The sequence below is a fragment of the Anoplopoma fimbria genome, chromosome 18 (assembly GCF_027596085.1).
Source record: "Anoplopoma fimbria isolate UVic2021 breed Golden Eagle Sablefish chromosome 18, Afim_UVic_2022, whole genome shotgun sequence".
NCBI lineage: Eukaryota > Metazoa > Chordata > Actinopteri > Perciformes > Anoplopomatidae > Anoplopoma > Anoplopoma fimbria.
The window spans coordinates 15,980,123-15,995,852 of NC_072466.1; the positions used below are offsets into that span (position 1 = coordinate 15,980,123).

General features: G+C 38.3%; 1 protein-coding gene across 1 annotated transcript in view; it reads left to right on the forward strand.

Annotated features, from left to right (window-relative positions):
* Nucleotides 1-15,730, forward strand: part of LOC129107479 (exostosin-1) — a 249,072-nt gene that overhangs the window by 195,184 nt on the left and 38,158 nt on the right. Inside the window, exons 3-5 of the mRNA XM_054618979.1 lie at nt 4,839-4,932; nt 9,218-9,325; nt 15,484-15,603. Of these exons, the coding sequence (XP_054474954.1) occupies nt 4,839-4,932; nt 9,218-9,325; nt 15,484-15,603 (322 nt within the window). The remainder of the gene's footprint in view (nt 1-4,838; nt 4,933-9,217; nt 9,326-15,483; nt 15,604-15,730) is intronic.

Below are 15,730 nucleotides of genomic sequence, written 5' to 3' on the forward strand. Positions count from 1 at the left end.
GGAATACTGATGAACCAGAGACTGGACCTCCCAGACACAGGTGTTTTTATATTACAATCACTTGACACACATCAACTGCACTCAGGTGATCTCCATTTCACTAATTGTGACACTGCTGGCATCAACAAGCTGGACCTCTGTTGAATTAGGTCAGTAACTTTAAAGGGGGTGAATATTTATGCAAACACTTATTTTACACTATATATTTTTAATTAATTGACATTAGTTTGTAAAAATTTGTTATCACTTTGACATGAAAGAAGCTTTTTTTGCAAATTCTTGTCAAAAAAGCCAAATCACGATCTTTTATAGGCATTGTATAGAGGTATAAACCAATACACACATTCGCTTGAAAAAACAGACAATGAATGCATATAAGTGTAAGAACAAAGAGGCAAAACACACTCTCTACTATCTTCACTGCCAACACAGAGGCAGGTGGCTGAGTGAAGCATAATGATGGATTAATGGGTTGGGAAAATGTGCTCTGAGAGGATCAGCCAGTGAGAGGAGTGAGGCGCCAATATCTGACTTGGACTCAAACTGCGCTGTCTCCTATTCCTCTCAAGCTTACCTCTCCTTTCCATCACCTATTTTTCTCAGTTTTATCCCTTTACATCTGATTAATTTTGATGGTGAAAGGAATCAACAAACAAGGGTTTATTAAAACACTTTTGTCAAATGGTTAGGAGCATTCCGGTACTGTTCTATGTCAGGGTGATGGTGGCAACACACCTTGCAGAGCAGCCAATAAATGTCCTGTTTCTTCAGTGCAGGATGTTTCTCCAGCTCCTCTTGAGACATCCTGGGATTCCCTCTTAGACACGCTCAGGGTGTCTCAGTTTCTCATGGGATCTAAGCCCTGGCAAAAGCACTGACTCGTTCTCGTCCTTGATCACTGACCTTTTCAATTCTAAACGCAGTGTGTGGAGAGTGAGTTGACAGAAAAATAGCAGAGATAAAGAGCGCCGTCTACACTGACATGTTGGGTCAACAAATGCAGTGAGCCGTTCTGGTCGTAGATATTTCTGCAGGTGATGTCTTTAGACTGTTACTGGGAAAATGTGTTTGGTCAAGTGGCTTTGAGGACCAATTTTAGGCAGACTTTATGCAATACTTGCAACATAATAATGGGTAATGTTTCACAATTTATATAGAGATAAAAACCTTCAAATGTAAGAAAGTATGGCTAGTTTGTTTAATGTTCTTTAACTACTGTCTTGACATTAAAGTGGCCCTATTATGCTTTTCCACTTTTTCCCTCTTCTTTAGTGTGTTATATTTTTTTAGTTTACATGTAAAAGGACCGTAGAGTGTAAAACCTGAAATCCGCGCCTAAAAGGAGTTACCCTCCCCCTCAGAAGCCCCTGAGCTGCCTGAAACGGCTCGATTGAATTCTCTCCTTCACTTCTGTAACTTTATGAGGTCATAATGTTACGGAAGTGACGTAAAACTCCTTCCGGCTAGTTTGGCCCGCCCTCAAACAACAAAAGAGAGAGACGGAGCTGAAGCGCCGGAGGAAGAGTTTTTTTAAATGTGAAACGTTGACCAATCACAACAGACTTTGCTTTCTGGAGGGAGGAGCAAGTGCTACAACGGAGCGTTTCAGAGAGAGGGTGAGAAGAGGTGCTGCAGCAACACCTGAAAAGATCCCTGGGAGGTAACACCTACACATGGGAATGCTGCACTGGGCAAGCATACCAGGAAACACGGGTATGAGGAGGCTGCTGTGACAGCTGAATCAATCAATGCCCAAGATATGGCAAAAACTTGTGGTACTGTGGACCAGAGAGTCTTGGAAGCTCCTCAGCAGTTGTTTTATTGGAGAAGCAGTCAGTATCGGGTCTAGAGGATGTTTTATCCTGAGCTTCTCACACATTCCCCTATTCTGACTGTTTAAAAGAGAATATGATTGTCAGGGGGCATCGCAGACCTTACAGGGTTGCCAGGCTTCAAGTCATCATAGAAGTTAAATGTCTCAACTGGCACATATGGTTGATTTCATCCTTTGTTTGCAACTACTAGCTATACTAGCTAGGACTTCTCTTAAAGGGACAGTGTGTAGGATTTGGTGGCATCTAGTGTGGTTACAGATTATAACCAACTGAATGCCCTTCTGCTCACTCCTCCCTTTTAGCCTTTCCAAAACTAAGAAAGTGTGAGCTGCTAAGTGCAACTCTGGTATCTCTGTTTGCCATCCTTACCCCAATAACACTACTTTAGGAGCAACACAATTCAGATGCGACCTGAGGGTACCACAGTTTTGCCCTCTGCTGCTAACGTTAAAACTGTTTCACAAGCATGTTGGAGAACCACGTGACCTATAGGTTATGTAAAATCAAGAAAAGGGCCCTTGCTAGAACCATTGTTTGGTTCATCTTTTCTCGTCTCCTATAATTCCTATCAGATTTGTACAATGTTCATTTGCCTTGTAGTTTTTTTGGGTTTGGCTCACTTAGAGGCTCTCTAAGTATCATGAGCAAAAGGCCCTTGGGTGCTCAGTATTCCAGAATACCGGTACAGGCGGCAGCTCAGGACAAAGCAGCTTTTCTTCATGTTACTAGGCTCTTTCATTTGAGATGAAAATGGCAATCACAAAAATTTAGGGGCCGCAAGAATGGGATTTTGTCATTGAACCATGAAACAGAGGAGTCGTGTGGTGAAGATTTAATTGTAGTCAAACCAGTCGTGTGTTGTTGTTCCCAAATAATCATCTTTATATGTGACAACCGGCTCTCTGTGTCTCAGCCGCGGTTAGAATGACCTTGTCTTTGGCTGACAAACTGGACACCTGACATCTTATTTTGCTCTTATCCTCTTTCTCTCACACACACACTCACACACAAACACACACACACACACAAACCAACACACACATACAGACACAAACACACACACACACACACACACACAAACATACCAGCACACACATAGAGACACAAACACACACACGCACGCACGCACACACACACACACACACACACACACACACACACACACACACACACACACACACACACACACACACACACACACACACACACACAGATAAACAGACACACAGGTGCATTGACAGTAAGTGATATGCCAGACGTTCTCTCATCACAAAGACTTATCATACATAAACACACACATTCTAGAGGCAGGCTTTCCAGACCGGTGGACACACGCACACACACATACAGCTACACACACACACACACACACACACACACACACACACACACACACACACACACACACACACACACACACACACACACACACACACACACACACACACAGTGTCTAGTGGTGAGGTTGTGGGGACAGTTGATCCCTAGACAGATTAGGCTGCAATCTGAAATCTCCTCAGGCCAGCCCTGAGATCATGTGTGTACACAACACACACACACACACACACACACACACACACACACACACACACACACACACACACACACACACACACACACACACACACACACACACACACACACACAGCTTTAAAGTCACAGAGAGAGAAATTACTTGCTAGTTTGTTGTGTGGAACAGTCCTACAATCAGAGAGTTTTTATAAGGCTGCCTTCAGGATTGCGGCAGCAACAACACATATTCAATACAACACATCCAACCCATTTAAAATGAATACATGAATAAATGCACTACTAGTAGTAGAAGTAAAAGGACAAGCTACTTTGCTAACTAGCCAGCCATCAGTCTCCACAGAGCTGCTTGCACTCTCTTAATGGCCCCTTTACGGCACCATTGAAGTATGTTATCAACATAAAGACTAACAGCAATGCTAATTTATTTTGTAATCGTCAAATGACCAGGGAAATCAGTTCAATGTCCTCTCTACTTCTATTCTATGTCCATGAGCTCATTAGTTAACATCTATCAGGCTTAGACAACTTCAAGTTCAAGATTCATACTGCAACTTGACAAATTCACTAGTTATATCTAGGACCATACTTCTTTAGAGAGCATTTAGTTTTAAAATAGAGCTAATTAAATTAGTACTCCCAGCTAACCCATTCCACAAAACTGCAGCTAAATATCTGTACAGCTTTTGAGCTGCTGCTAACTCCCACTAAAATATTTTTGCCAATAGATTTATGGTATTGGCCTTCACCTGCATCTCACCTCACGGACATGACACACCATGCTGTCAGATCAATAGTTTAGTGAAACCCTCACTCTTTACATATCTTGATTAGACAAAATGTGTTAAGGACCACTGGTGTTTGGTTGTATGACAGCTGTGGATTGCTTTTTATTTCTCAAGCATATATCACTATTTATCAGTTGTATATCTTTTTGAAGTGCTAAATCTACGGCTCTGCCTCCTACAAGCTCACATTTTATGAAAGAGATCAAGTCCTTGAAAAAAGTCTTTGCTGGCCATAAAGGAATAAACTGCTTTGGATTGTTCTTTAAAATGTATGTGTGAACATTGAGGAAATGGCAACGTGGATACATAGATTTAGTAATCTTATTTTTATTTGCTCTTTATCTTTCAGCTCTATAGAGCTCTAAACTATTGTCACCTGGAAATTTTCCTGAAAATGCCTTTTTGATACTAAGAAATTACAAAAAAGCATAAAAGCTCAAAAGCGATTTTATGGAAGTTTGACTATCCTCTGCTCTCTCTTTATCTCTCTCTCTCTCTGTTATATTGCCTTTATTTTTTTTCTGAAAAAGAGGTAAATAGTCTTTATTTACTCATAAGATCAGCTCATACACTAGGGAAACGCCTGTCCTTAAGTACTTTTTGTAAGTTTTTCTTTTTCTTTTGTTTGGCGAGGTTTTCTTCCCTCATCTTCTAAACAGATTTTTTTTTAACTCTGTTTTCGTAGGTTCGACTACCAGGAACTGCTTCATAACTCCAGTTTCTGCCTGGTGCCCCGGGGCCGACGTCTTGGATCCTTCCGCTTTCTGGAGGCACTGCAGGTGTGTGTGTGTGTGTGTGTGTGTGTGTGTGTGTGTGTGTGTGTGTGTTGTGTGTGTGTTTGGATTATGTGATTGGATAATCTGTGTGTGTGTGTGTGTTTGGATTATGTGATTGTAATGTGTGTGTGTGTGTGTGTGTGTGTGTGTGTGTGTGTGTGTGTGTGTGTGTGTGTGTGTGTGTGTGTGTGTGTGTGTGTGTGGTGTGAACATACTACAGACAATGTTGTATCATGTGTTGTACAAGCGTGTGTAAAGGCTCTGTGAGACAATCTGAGTTACACTTTGTTTAAAGCATACTGACACCTTAAATACATTTAATTTAATATAATATCAATTAGTATGCTTTCAATAATTTATAACCAATTGAAACTAAAGGTCCTATTTTTTTGTAATTTTACAATATGCTGTTTATATCTACATAAGTAGTTGGTCGTATTCACATTGTCCGCCATGTTGACCAGAACAAACAAACTTTGCGCTTGCATATTTTTGCATAGATCATCATCGTTCTCCAAAACGCTTTGCAGATGGGAGAAATGTCAGTTATTAACCTGCATCATATCTGGAAATTTGTTCCTTATTGGAGCAATATTAAGTTGCTATTTGGAGCTGGAGGGTCATGAGTTCAAATTCCCAAATGCAATGCCATAGCCTCCATGTGAAATGTTTTATTTTTATGAATTCATTAATCTCAGTTCTGTCATTTTTATCTCCTAGGTTTAAATGTCGCTTCAGTACAATGTTTATCCACACTGTCAGGATGTAATACTGGTGGTGTAATGGTTAAACCCTTAATTATTTTTATTTATTATATTTGTATGATATTCTGTTATACTATTTCACTATGAACCAAGCCAATGATAAATTTCCACAACTCACTGACTTTTTTGGAAAAAATTAATGTGGCATACCGTCGCGCCTTCAATTCACACCTGGTTTTGGGCAGGACCAAACCACATCATGTAAAATGAAAGGGGGGGAACAAAATTAATCTATGAATAAAATATTCTATTTATAATGATTGATATTAAATATATATATATTTTTTTTTAATTGAAAATAAATTACTTTCTAAAATAGTTTTTTTAAGGCACCTGTCAGTTTTTGCTTCATGAGCCAATGAACAACTTTCACAGGAAGGAACAGGGGCAACGCCTCCAACGCTGTATCCTGATCTTTTTATACATCCATGTATCTGACAGCTTGCGGAGCTCCAGCTGGGAACTTCAACAAATCAAAGAGTTCTTCGTCCTCCTCTTAGCAACAGTTGATCTTATTATTATTGACAATCTGTCATCCCCTTGCCACAGAAAAGGCCTGTTTCTGTAGATACACAGATCACAGAGAAGAGAAACGTCTTCAGACCCCAGATGTGTTCATCCTTCATTAGCACCTTGTTACAATCTGTCTCTTTGTTGTTTTGACACTAAGTTTCAAACTCTGCCCTGCGTCTGCCCCTGGCTGTGTTGTTTACCTTGTTCTTGTTATTCCTCACTTTCCAATTATATATTCTGTTGATGACACGCAACACACTCTGCCGTTTAGGAATTAAATATGTTGTGCTTGCTTACACCTTTGAGCCACGCAGAGCTGAAAGGATGTATACACATGTTTTACTCATTACTTTGAAAACCCTACTTCCTACTAATTTCTCCATTTAGTTAGTAGAGTGAGTAAATCAGCTTGGAGTAAAAGTTTTTATGAGAGAGCTACTACTTTACATAACTATGTATTTATAAGGTTCCACGTTCCTCTCTGTAGTTTGTGTTTGGCATTTTTGTCCCCATAGTGTTCACTGTTTTTAGTCAAAAGTAATGAGAAAGCGTAGGCTGAACTTTGTGGTGATTAGAAAGAAAAGAAGCACAAAGCAATAGGTAGAATGACAAAGGGCATTACTTTTATTCAAATGCATGTCAATTATTATAATGGTAAATGTTTTAGCAAATTAGACCAAAATAGAGGTAAAGAAGTCCTCTGTGAAAAGGTAATGCTAATCAACATTTAGAGGACACGTAGGAGGATGACGGAGAGAAAAGACAAGAAAAGAAAAAGTAATCTCACAAAGCCAGACTAATCACAGCAGGGAGAATTTGCCTCGACAGGTCACTGATCATGCAGTCGGCATTTTGTGAATCTCCTTTAATCTCTCAGGTTCACTTGATTGAGAATCCAGTCGAACTTGAACTTTAAATGAAAATACCAGACTTATTGAATTTATCCATCCCACACTCTGCTCTGCTACTTGAGACTACACAGACGAATCTTACCGTACAGTATGTCATTAAGGAGACGCCATACATTCCATTTGATATGTGACATCCTGAACTCAAAGCCGGGCTATGATCACTACCCATCTGTCCTGATTATCTCTTCTTTTGTTACTAGCATTTATAAGCAATGTGTGAACACGTAATAAAAAATCATATTCATGAATATGATTTTTTGGGGGGTGTTTATTAATGTATTTTTAATAAAATATGCTCATGTGACTAGTCCTTAAACATATTCCTTATTGAAAAATCACAAGTGAATTTCATAAATCGCGTTGAATTTCATAAATGTGTTGAACACACATAAAAAGTCAGTTCGTATATGTATATAACATTTAACATTTAACATATATTTCAATGAATTAGATCAAATATAATAATAATAATTACACAACAAAGCACATAAGATCAACAGTGTGAAATAAGGGCATTCATGTAACACAAGTTATATAACAACATAATCACTATAGATTTAATCTCTTTTTAAAAAATACCTGAAATGCATGCATGTAAATAAAACATGATCACAGTGTATCCTTAATTCCAAGTAATGGTCTGAACAGAGCTAAATTGGCATGGCTCCAATTCAAAGAGAAGTGATTCAACAGCTTAAAAGGAAATAGGTTCTTTATTTCTTATTTCTCACTTAAAATGCCCTTATGCATGCTTACAGCGACATAATAGTGTGTTGTTAACCATTCATTAAACCTTCATATACTGGCTTTAAATGCTTAAAGGTCAGAGCTCATGTTTGAACTGACCCTCTGGACTTTCATCACCTGACCGGACAATGAACTCAGTGAGCTCCAATGTTGTCATGTTAATGCTCTGTAAGGTTTATTTCCCCAGTTGCGCTTTCTATGACTTCCATATCTGTAATGCATTATAAACATACTTAAAATGCATTCATTTTGATAATAAGTTATTCTTAGGGGTCATTGTTTGCTTAAGCAAAAAAATATATATATATTTGTAGAAGAACAACACATAAAGCATTACAAAATGAACTCAAAGCAAACAATGACCACTCAGAGTAAACTTATAATCACATTAGAATGCATTAGAAAGTAATTATAAAAAGATCATAATAATAATAATAATAATAATAATAATTTATTCGCACATATATTGTACAGTTGGAATGCATTTCAACTATGGGAATTATAAGAAACTGATTACACAGTATTATAAGCAGATTATAATGCGTCATAGAAGAGGGTGTCATAGAGAGTGTTACTCAATCCTCTTTCCCACCACTTAAGGGTTTAAAAAGTAAAACCATTGCTTTACAAATTTGCCCATTTTCTTTTTTATATACTTTTACCGTTCAGCACAATCAACTCTGCTGAAATGTTTGGTATTTTTGTTGTTAAGGATATGAAAAAAAGATTTGCCTAATTCCCACTAATGTAATAACTTTTATTTAATTTAAACTGAGAATATAATGAAAGTATACCAGAAATATATGAGGTGCAAAATATGGGATAGTGGAAGAAATTATCCAGAAAACAGAATATTTTCCAGTTAAATAATTACTCAGTGTATTAGTGCGGCAGAGTGCACAATAAACTGCAATCCATTAACACATAAATGCCAGTGCTCTGCTTTCAACTTCTGGTTAGACTTAATGTGCTACTGTGATTTTTCTCCCTCCCTCTAAAGCTGTGAAAACATCTCAACAGAGAACATTTTAATTTCTTCTTTGAGGCAAAACAATCCTCTGATAGAAAAACACCATTAGTTATAATCTAACAGTACTTAAAAATAAGTAGGAATACAATTAACACTGTAGATACAATTTGTCCCTTAAACAAGTACACAAAGACAGAAGATTGGGTTCATCTCAATAAATCATTAAACATAGTTTTATTAGTGAGGACACTGACAATGTTTGACTGCCCCTACTCCATTCCTAGCATATGTTATGTAAGGATCGTTTCTTGCCCAATATCGTTTATTCAACACGACTTCTCCACAAATAATGATTTTTTTTCTCACTTCTCTCTTTCTAACAGGCGGCTTGCATCCCGGTTATTCTGAGCAACGGCTGGGAGCTTCCCTTCTCCGAAGTCATCGACTGGAGGAAAGCCGCCATCCTTGGAGATGAGAGACTTCTGTTACAGGTAAAAAAAGATTAACGAATGGCTTTTACAGCAAGGACAGAACATACAAAGAAGGGACAAGGAGGGATAAATATTATTTTAATATCACACAGTCACAGGAGATACAGGGATGGAGGCAGGTTTGAATCACACATATAATTAATAGGAGGCCCTGCTTTTTCCAGGTTATAGGGTGCTGTACACACTCCCACCTACATGCAAAAATATACCATCCATACATTTAAATTCATACAGAGAATAATTAGCCTGGTACAACACAGGGAATTATTAATTATTAAATCACTCTCTGCAGACTAGACAGGGATTGGTTTGTGTAACTTTTTTGATAAGACCAGACCTTGGTTTCATCCAATGACAACTGTGAACATACAACCTCAATGATGTTCACAGTTGTCAGTTGAAAGACAATGTGTGCTGTGTAACGTGCATTGAGTGGGCCCCCATGGGTGCATCGTAGCAGCAGGACCAGCCAGCATTTAACCAATCTAACCCTAACCCTGTTTATTAGACACAAAAATTTGCATTGCTTGTTGTTGACAACAATTATCAGAAAATGATATGTGCTAATAAGCACACAAATTAGCAAGTTAATCTCGCTGTAGCTCCCAGATATTTCAAACCCTTGATGCATGTTAGAAAAAGCCACTAATAAGTAACCTGGATGAAGAGGGCAAATCATAGAAATAGAATCAAAGTGGAACAGACATTCCCATTCAATCAACATTTCTTTGTGTACCGCTTACGTTGCAAAGAAGGTAGCAGGTTACTTCCATGTTAACTTCCTTATAAACCCAGTCGAGGACTTGTTCAGGCTCACTCACGCTGGTGTGACAGTTTCTTTTAATACTCCTATTCTATTTCTATGAGGCAAACCCTCCTCACACTCTATAGTGTGAAATATATAAATATTAAAACTAGCCCGTTCAGTGACCCAGTGGCGACGAGCCAACATCTTCCCCCGATATAATTGTCATCTCTGACTCCAGATTCCCTCCTGGGCAATAACAATGATCCAGCTGAGGCTGATTTAAACACAGAAGCAAACACATAGATCAGGAATCATGGTTAAAATGTATAGGAACGGACGTGTGCTCCAAATCTATAAAGAAATTGATATCTATTTGATGAATAGTGACTGGTTCTGTCACATTGCACAACAACAGATGGGTTTCTGAGCAGGAAACCAATCAGAGTAACTGAGAGTTCAGTATTATCTACATGTTGAGTTGTATTTATGGGTTGAAAAGGGTCATTTCAACTGTATATTATTAACTATTAGCATCTATCAACAATAACTAACTGTAGTAGGAAATCTAATTGCTGTCATGTGGCTTTTAGTAAATTGTATTTTATGCTTTCATGACAGCTGTGATATTCACAGTCACACACACCACTGCCAGGAACTATTTTTATCTGAGATGGATAAGTCTGCAATTGGATCTCCTTCTGTTCATTTTAGATACAGCAGTGAGCAGAACTAGTGATATTTACATTCTGTAATTACTCTCTATATTTCTATGTGCCACCTGCATGAACTATTCAGCCACCTGGACAATGTGTTGGTGTTAGAGACTGTATGTGTCTCCATTTAATTAACATTTCCCCATCAGCCATCTATCAGCGCCGACTAACTATGATGTGGATTTAATTCTCCGGGATTCAGAAAATAACAGACAAGCCATCATTAAAAGTATTACAAACTTGACTTTTAGATGAAATAAAGCATCTTTTATATCATAAAACATTACTGAGACTCATAATGATGCACTCATGTTGTTGTGTGGTTCGTTCCCTTCAACAAAACAAAACCATCTGTTTAAAAGCGGGCTAATTGTTGGTTAAGATAATATGTGTGAAATCAGTATTTAGTTTTGAAGCATTGAACAATGATGGTGTCATATTTAGGCTATTATGGAGGTTGAACAAAGCAAGCATTTTTCATTTTTTTTGTCATCATTTTGTCTTGATGCAGACATATGAGGAGCAAATAAACATGAAGAGGCAGGGATAAAACAACACATTAGAATACATCACCTTTGAACTGTATTGAACACACTTTTCACATCATAGCTTAGAGAGCAACACATTTGAAATCTCCAATCTGGTAAAGTTGTTTGTTGTTTTAACAAATGTTTGCCTCTCCTCCTTTACTGCCACTTACGAAAGCCCTGAGAATCTAATGAGAAAACAAAATCTCTTGATCCAAGTCTGATCTAAATTGATTTTTTTCTCTCCTGAGTTCAAGACAGGGGACAGGTGGAGACAGGTGTAAAAAAAAAACTTTCGAAGCTTCTTAAAAACATCATCTGTGAAACAGGTGTGGGAAAAAAGTTCCTAGGTTCCTTTTTTTCTTTTCTGATCTGTAAAACAGCCAGAGTTCCCATCAAATAGATATAATTGATGCTAGAATAAATGGTCTTGAGGGATAAATGGTGAGCTTTACTGGTTACGGTAGATAAGATAAAGTTGTCATAACATACAGCTGGTTTACGGACTCTGAAAGCTTAATACCTCAGGTTTTCAAAACAGTATAACTATCAGATCTTCTATAAATAGACCATCTTCCATTTAACTACGCCACAGGGTCGTCCGTTTGGGCTTAAAAGTTGTAAATTATTATCATCTCATTTAAAATTACATTTATTACATTATAGATTTAGTACCTCTGTTTTTTGGGGGTTTTTTTACTCCAGCTGGACAAAACAAGCAATTTGAAGATATCACCTTAGACTCTGGGAAATGGTGATTTTATTGACTCAACAATAAATGGGTAACTCCAAAATCTAATCAATAAATTCATTGATAACAAAAATCAACAAAAGGCATAGGATATATATTATTTACGGATCATAAAATATAGTTTAACTGAAAAAGCTTGCATCAAAACATCTTGTTTTCACATGAAAAATATAATTAATATAGATATAAAATCACTTTACACATGTACCATTTGAGACCTGCCAAAGTGTTGACAAATTTACATGTGATGTCTCATGTTTTACATATGAACTGCCCCAAAATCTTTTTTTGCCCACATTTTTATTTACTAGATGTGAAAAGATGTTTTACATGTAAGCTTTAGTAAATACTTGTTGTACAGAGCAGGTTAATGGGCGTGGCTCTTCTTGTTTTTAGAAAACAAAGCTTCCCAAACTTCGAGGACACCTTCAAGCAGCTTAATTTTTTTTATGCAGTACCAAGACAGCTGGCAAGATGGCAAGAGTTCAAGCCATTCCCCAAAATAAAGTGTCAGAATAGACTCCTTCAATCTCAGGATATGGCTTTATAGCACATCTGAACTCAGTCATTAAAAGCCTTAAAAAATACCCCCAAAACATTTTATTATTTGGTGTACATGACGGCATCTGTACAGTATAATGAAAATACAATAACAAACCTGTTTCTGGTTGGTAAACAGATTCTGGATGCTAGCCCTCTTTGTCTTTCTTTTTTCTCTCTCTCACAAACACACACACAAACACACACACAAACTCGCTGTTTAGCACAACATCGGAGCTCTAACACCTGCTGAGAGAGTTGAATCTCATTACTTTCAATTACATCACTGAGAACTGCAATACCTGGCTGTTTAATATGTAGAGTTTCGATTCCCCCTGTGGAGAGGAGACATGCACAACTCACACATATGCACAGACACACACAAGAGCCCTGCTGAGAAGCATAAACACTATTAGAGTCAATCGAGGGGGAAGAGAATTGAGCTGATTTGATTGGTGTTGTTTATATTCCACCTCAGAGAGCTGAACAATTAAAGCTCGCTCTGCTGTCGGCGGATGATCCCACTGACGTCAACAGCAACACAACCTCTGATACACAAACTAAACCGTTAATCTTGTATCAAGTAGTTTAAAAAAGGTGTCAAATCACTCAATGTCATTGCATTGCGTTGAAGTCAAACCTGGATCAAAAGTTAAGTCAGGTTGAATTTATTTTCAACCTTTTGCTACAACAAAGCAGGGATCTCTTTGAAATAAATGAGGTGGGTGAGTTTTTCATGCAGTATTATTGTGTGTCTGAATGCAGCCTTACAGCAGTTCACTATAAACTCCAGTTTTAAGATAAAACCTTATTCTATACTCGAGGGAAATTGTGCAGTAAACAGTAAAAAAATATCAAGGAGGTGCAAAAACCAAATGTACACAATGACAGCCGTGTCAGAAGGTAAATAGTAGATGACATAAATACAATTGTAATATGAGAGGTTAAAAGTAGGATGCCAAAATCAAAATATACACATGCCAAAAGTAAACAGTGAACGCTGAGTAACATGAATAAACTATTTGATGGTGGTTCCCACTCATATCATTTATACAAAAACCTTGGGGTTTGGAGGAACACATGACATTTCAGTGGAATATGAGTTAAGAACACCAAAGACAGACTCATGTTTACTTGAAGCTGCCTCATAAGGGGCCATGAAGAAGGGGGGAAGCTCAATAATGACAATGAGAGATGGAGCCAAGCATCTGATTGATCTATTTTAAGTTGTTAGGCTCAGCGTCATGTTTAACTACGTCCCTTAGCTGTTTGTAAATCACTGTTAATCTCAGCCTCTCGTGGCTTAATGCTTAATTTTAGCACTATCAGTCACTATTTCTCTGACTGCGTTGGCACTTAAACTTTCTGTGAAAAGGTTTTGGGTTCTTGGACAGAACACCAGAAGGGTCCTTGGCGCCAAATCCCCAACCACCTCTTGAGGACTGATGAGGCTCTTCAATGCTTTACTACTCATTCCCCTTTCAGCCTCATTGTCAAGCTGAGCCGGGAAGCTAAGGTCATATGTCTGACCTCATCGAGGAGGTAGTTTGTTTTTCTCCAAACTGTCCAGAGAGAGTCCTGCTCCATCTTCCTTGGCACATTAGGATGTTTAGCTCTCTGGTCAGGTTGGCGGGATCCTTGTCTCCCTTGATTTCCTCCCTCCACTGCCTCTCCCCGAGGGGGTCTCTGCTGCAAGGCACAAGCCAGCTGCTCATGTCCATCATGACAATGTGAGCTGGGACCTCATCTTGCCAGCAGGTCTGCAGAGTTTGTTGCTACATTGCCGGCACAGAACTTTATATTTATCCAAGGACAATAAATGAACAATCATTAACACCTTACGGGATATTCTAATGTATGATGGATGTGATGATGGATTTGTATGATGTACAGCAAGTTGATTTAACATAGCAGAGATAAAAACTCACTGAAGCGTGAATCTTACATAGTCTTTTAGGATTTCTATTCTTTTTATAAAAAAGCAGTCATGCTCTAAAGCAGTGAGGTGCTTCTTTTCTTGCAGCGGGGTTTGTTGAAAAATTCAGCTAAGCTGAAACAATAGCAGTTAACATAAATTCAAAGCACATAGCTGATTTTAGGAGGAACATAAACACACAAATAATATCGCTAAATGGTTTGAGGCTGATCTTTACAATATTTATTGTCACAGTAATCAACAAATTACCAGCTACAGCACAACAGGCTGACTGCACCATCCAGCAGCCTGAGTCAGCAATAACACCTGTGTGTGTGTGTGTGTGTGTGTGTGTGTGTGTGTGTGTGTGTGTGTGTGTGTGTGTGTGTGTGTGTGTGTGTGTGTGTGTGTGTGTGTGTGTGTGTGTGTGTGTGTGTGTGTGTGTGTGAAACTACTTTACAAGCAAATATGCAGCTCACGTCAGTATGCAAACTTTCTTTCTAGGATAATTTACTCTTGTAGAAAGACCATATTTTAATATCCATATATTTTTTATTATATCCATATACTTTTTTATTATATCCATATAATTAAAACAAATTATAATATCCAGGTAAAGGAACCTGTTTTATGGTATCTACCATGATGTGTGAAAAGAGTATTGGAGTCGGACAGCAGGTGGTTTAGTTACCAAACTGTCCTGAGGATAAGCTCGCTGACAGAGAGAGTGAGATGTGGGGGTAGAAGAGTCTTAAGGGAAAGAAGGAATTTCCTCTAATCTCGTCCCTCTAATCACGTCAACAAAATTACTTATGCTTCCTCCACCTGTCCTCCGCTCTGCTTTTTTTATTTTCTTCCACACTGGTTCTCATCCTCTCACTCAACATTGTTTAACATCTTACTCAATCCAGCTCACTGTCATTTTTTTGTCCTCTGGCATTTCTTCCTTCTCCTCTTCCTCCAGGTTCCCTCCATTACCAGGTCTGTGGGTCGTGACAGGATCTTGGCTCTCCGCCAGCAAACTCAGTTCCTCTGGGACGCCTACTTTTCTTCTGTAACCAAAATCGTCTTAACAACTCTGGAGGTAAGCTCATGGGAGAGAAAGGGTCTTTCTGCGAGTTTTGTATTTAGTTTTGTCAGGAGAGCTTGATTTAATCAACCAAACGGCAATGTCTTTCTCTATACTGCCGCTGGCTATGCCTCACCTCCCA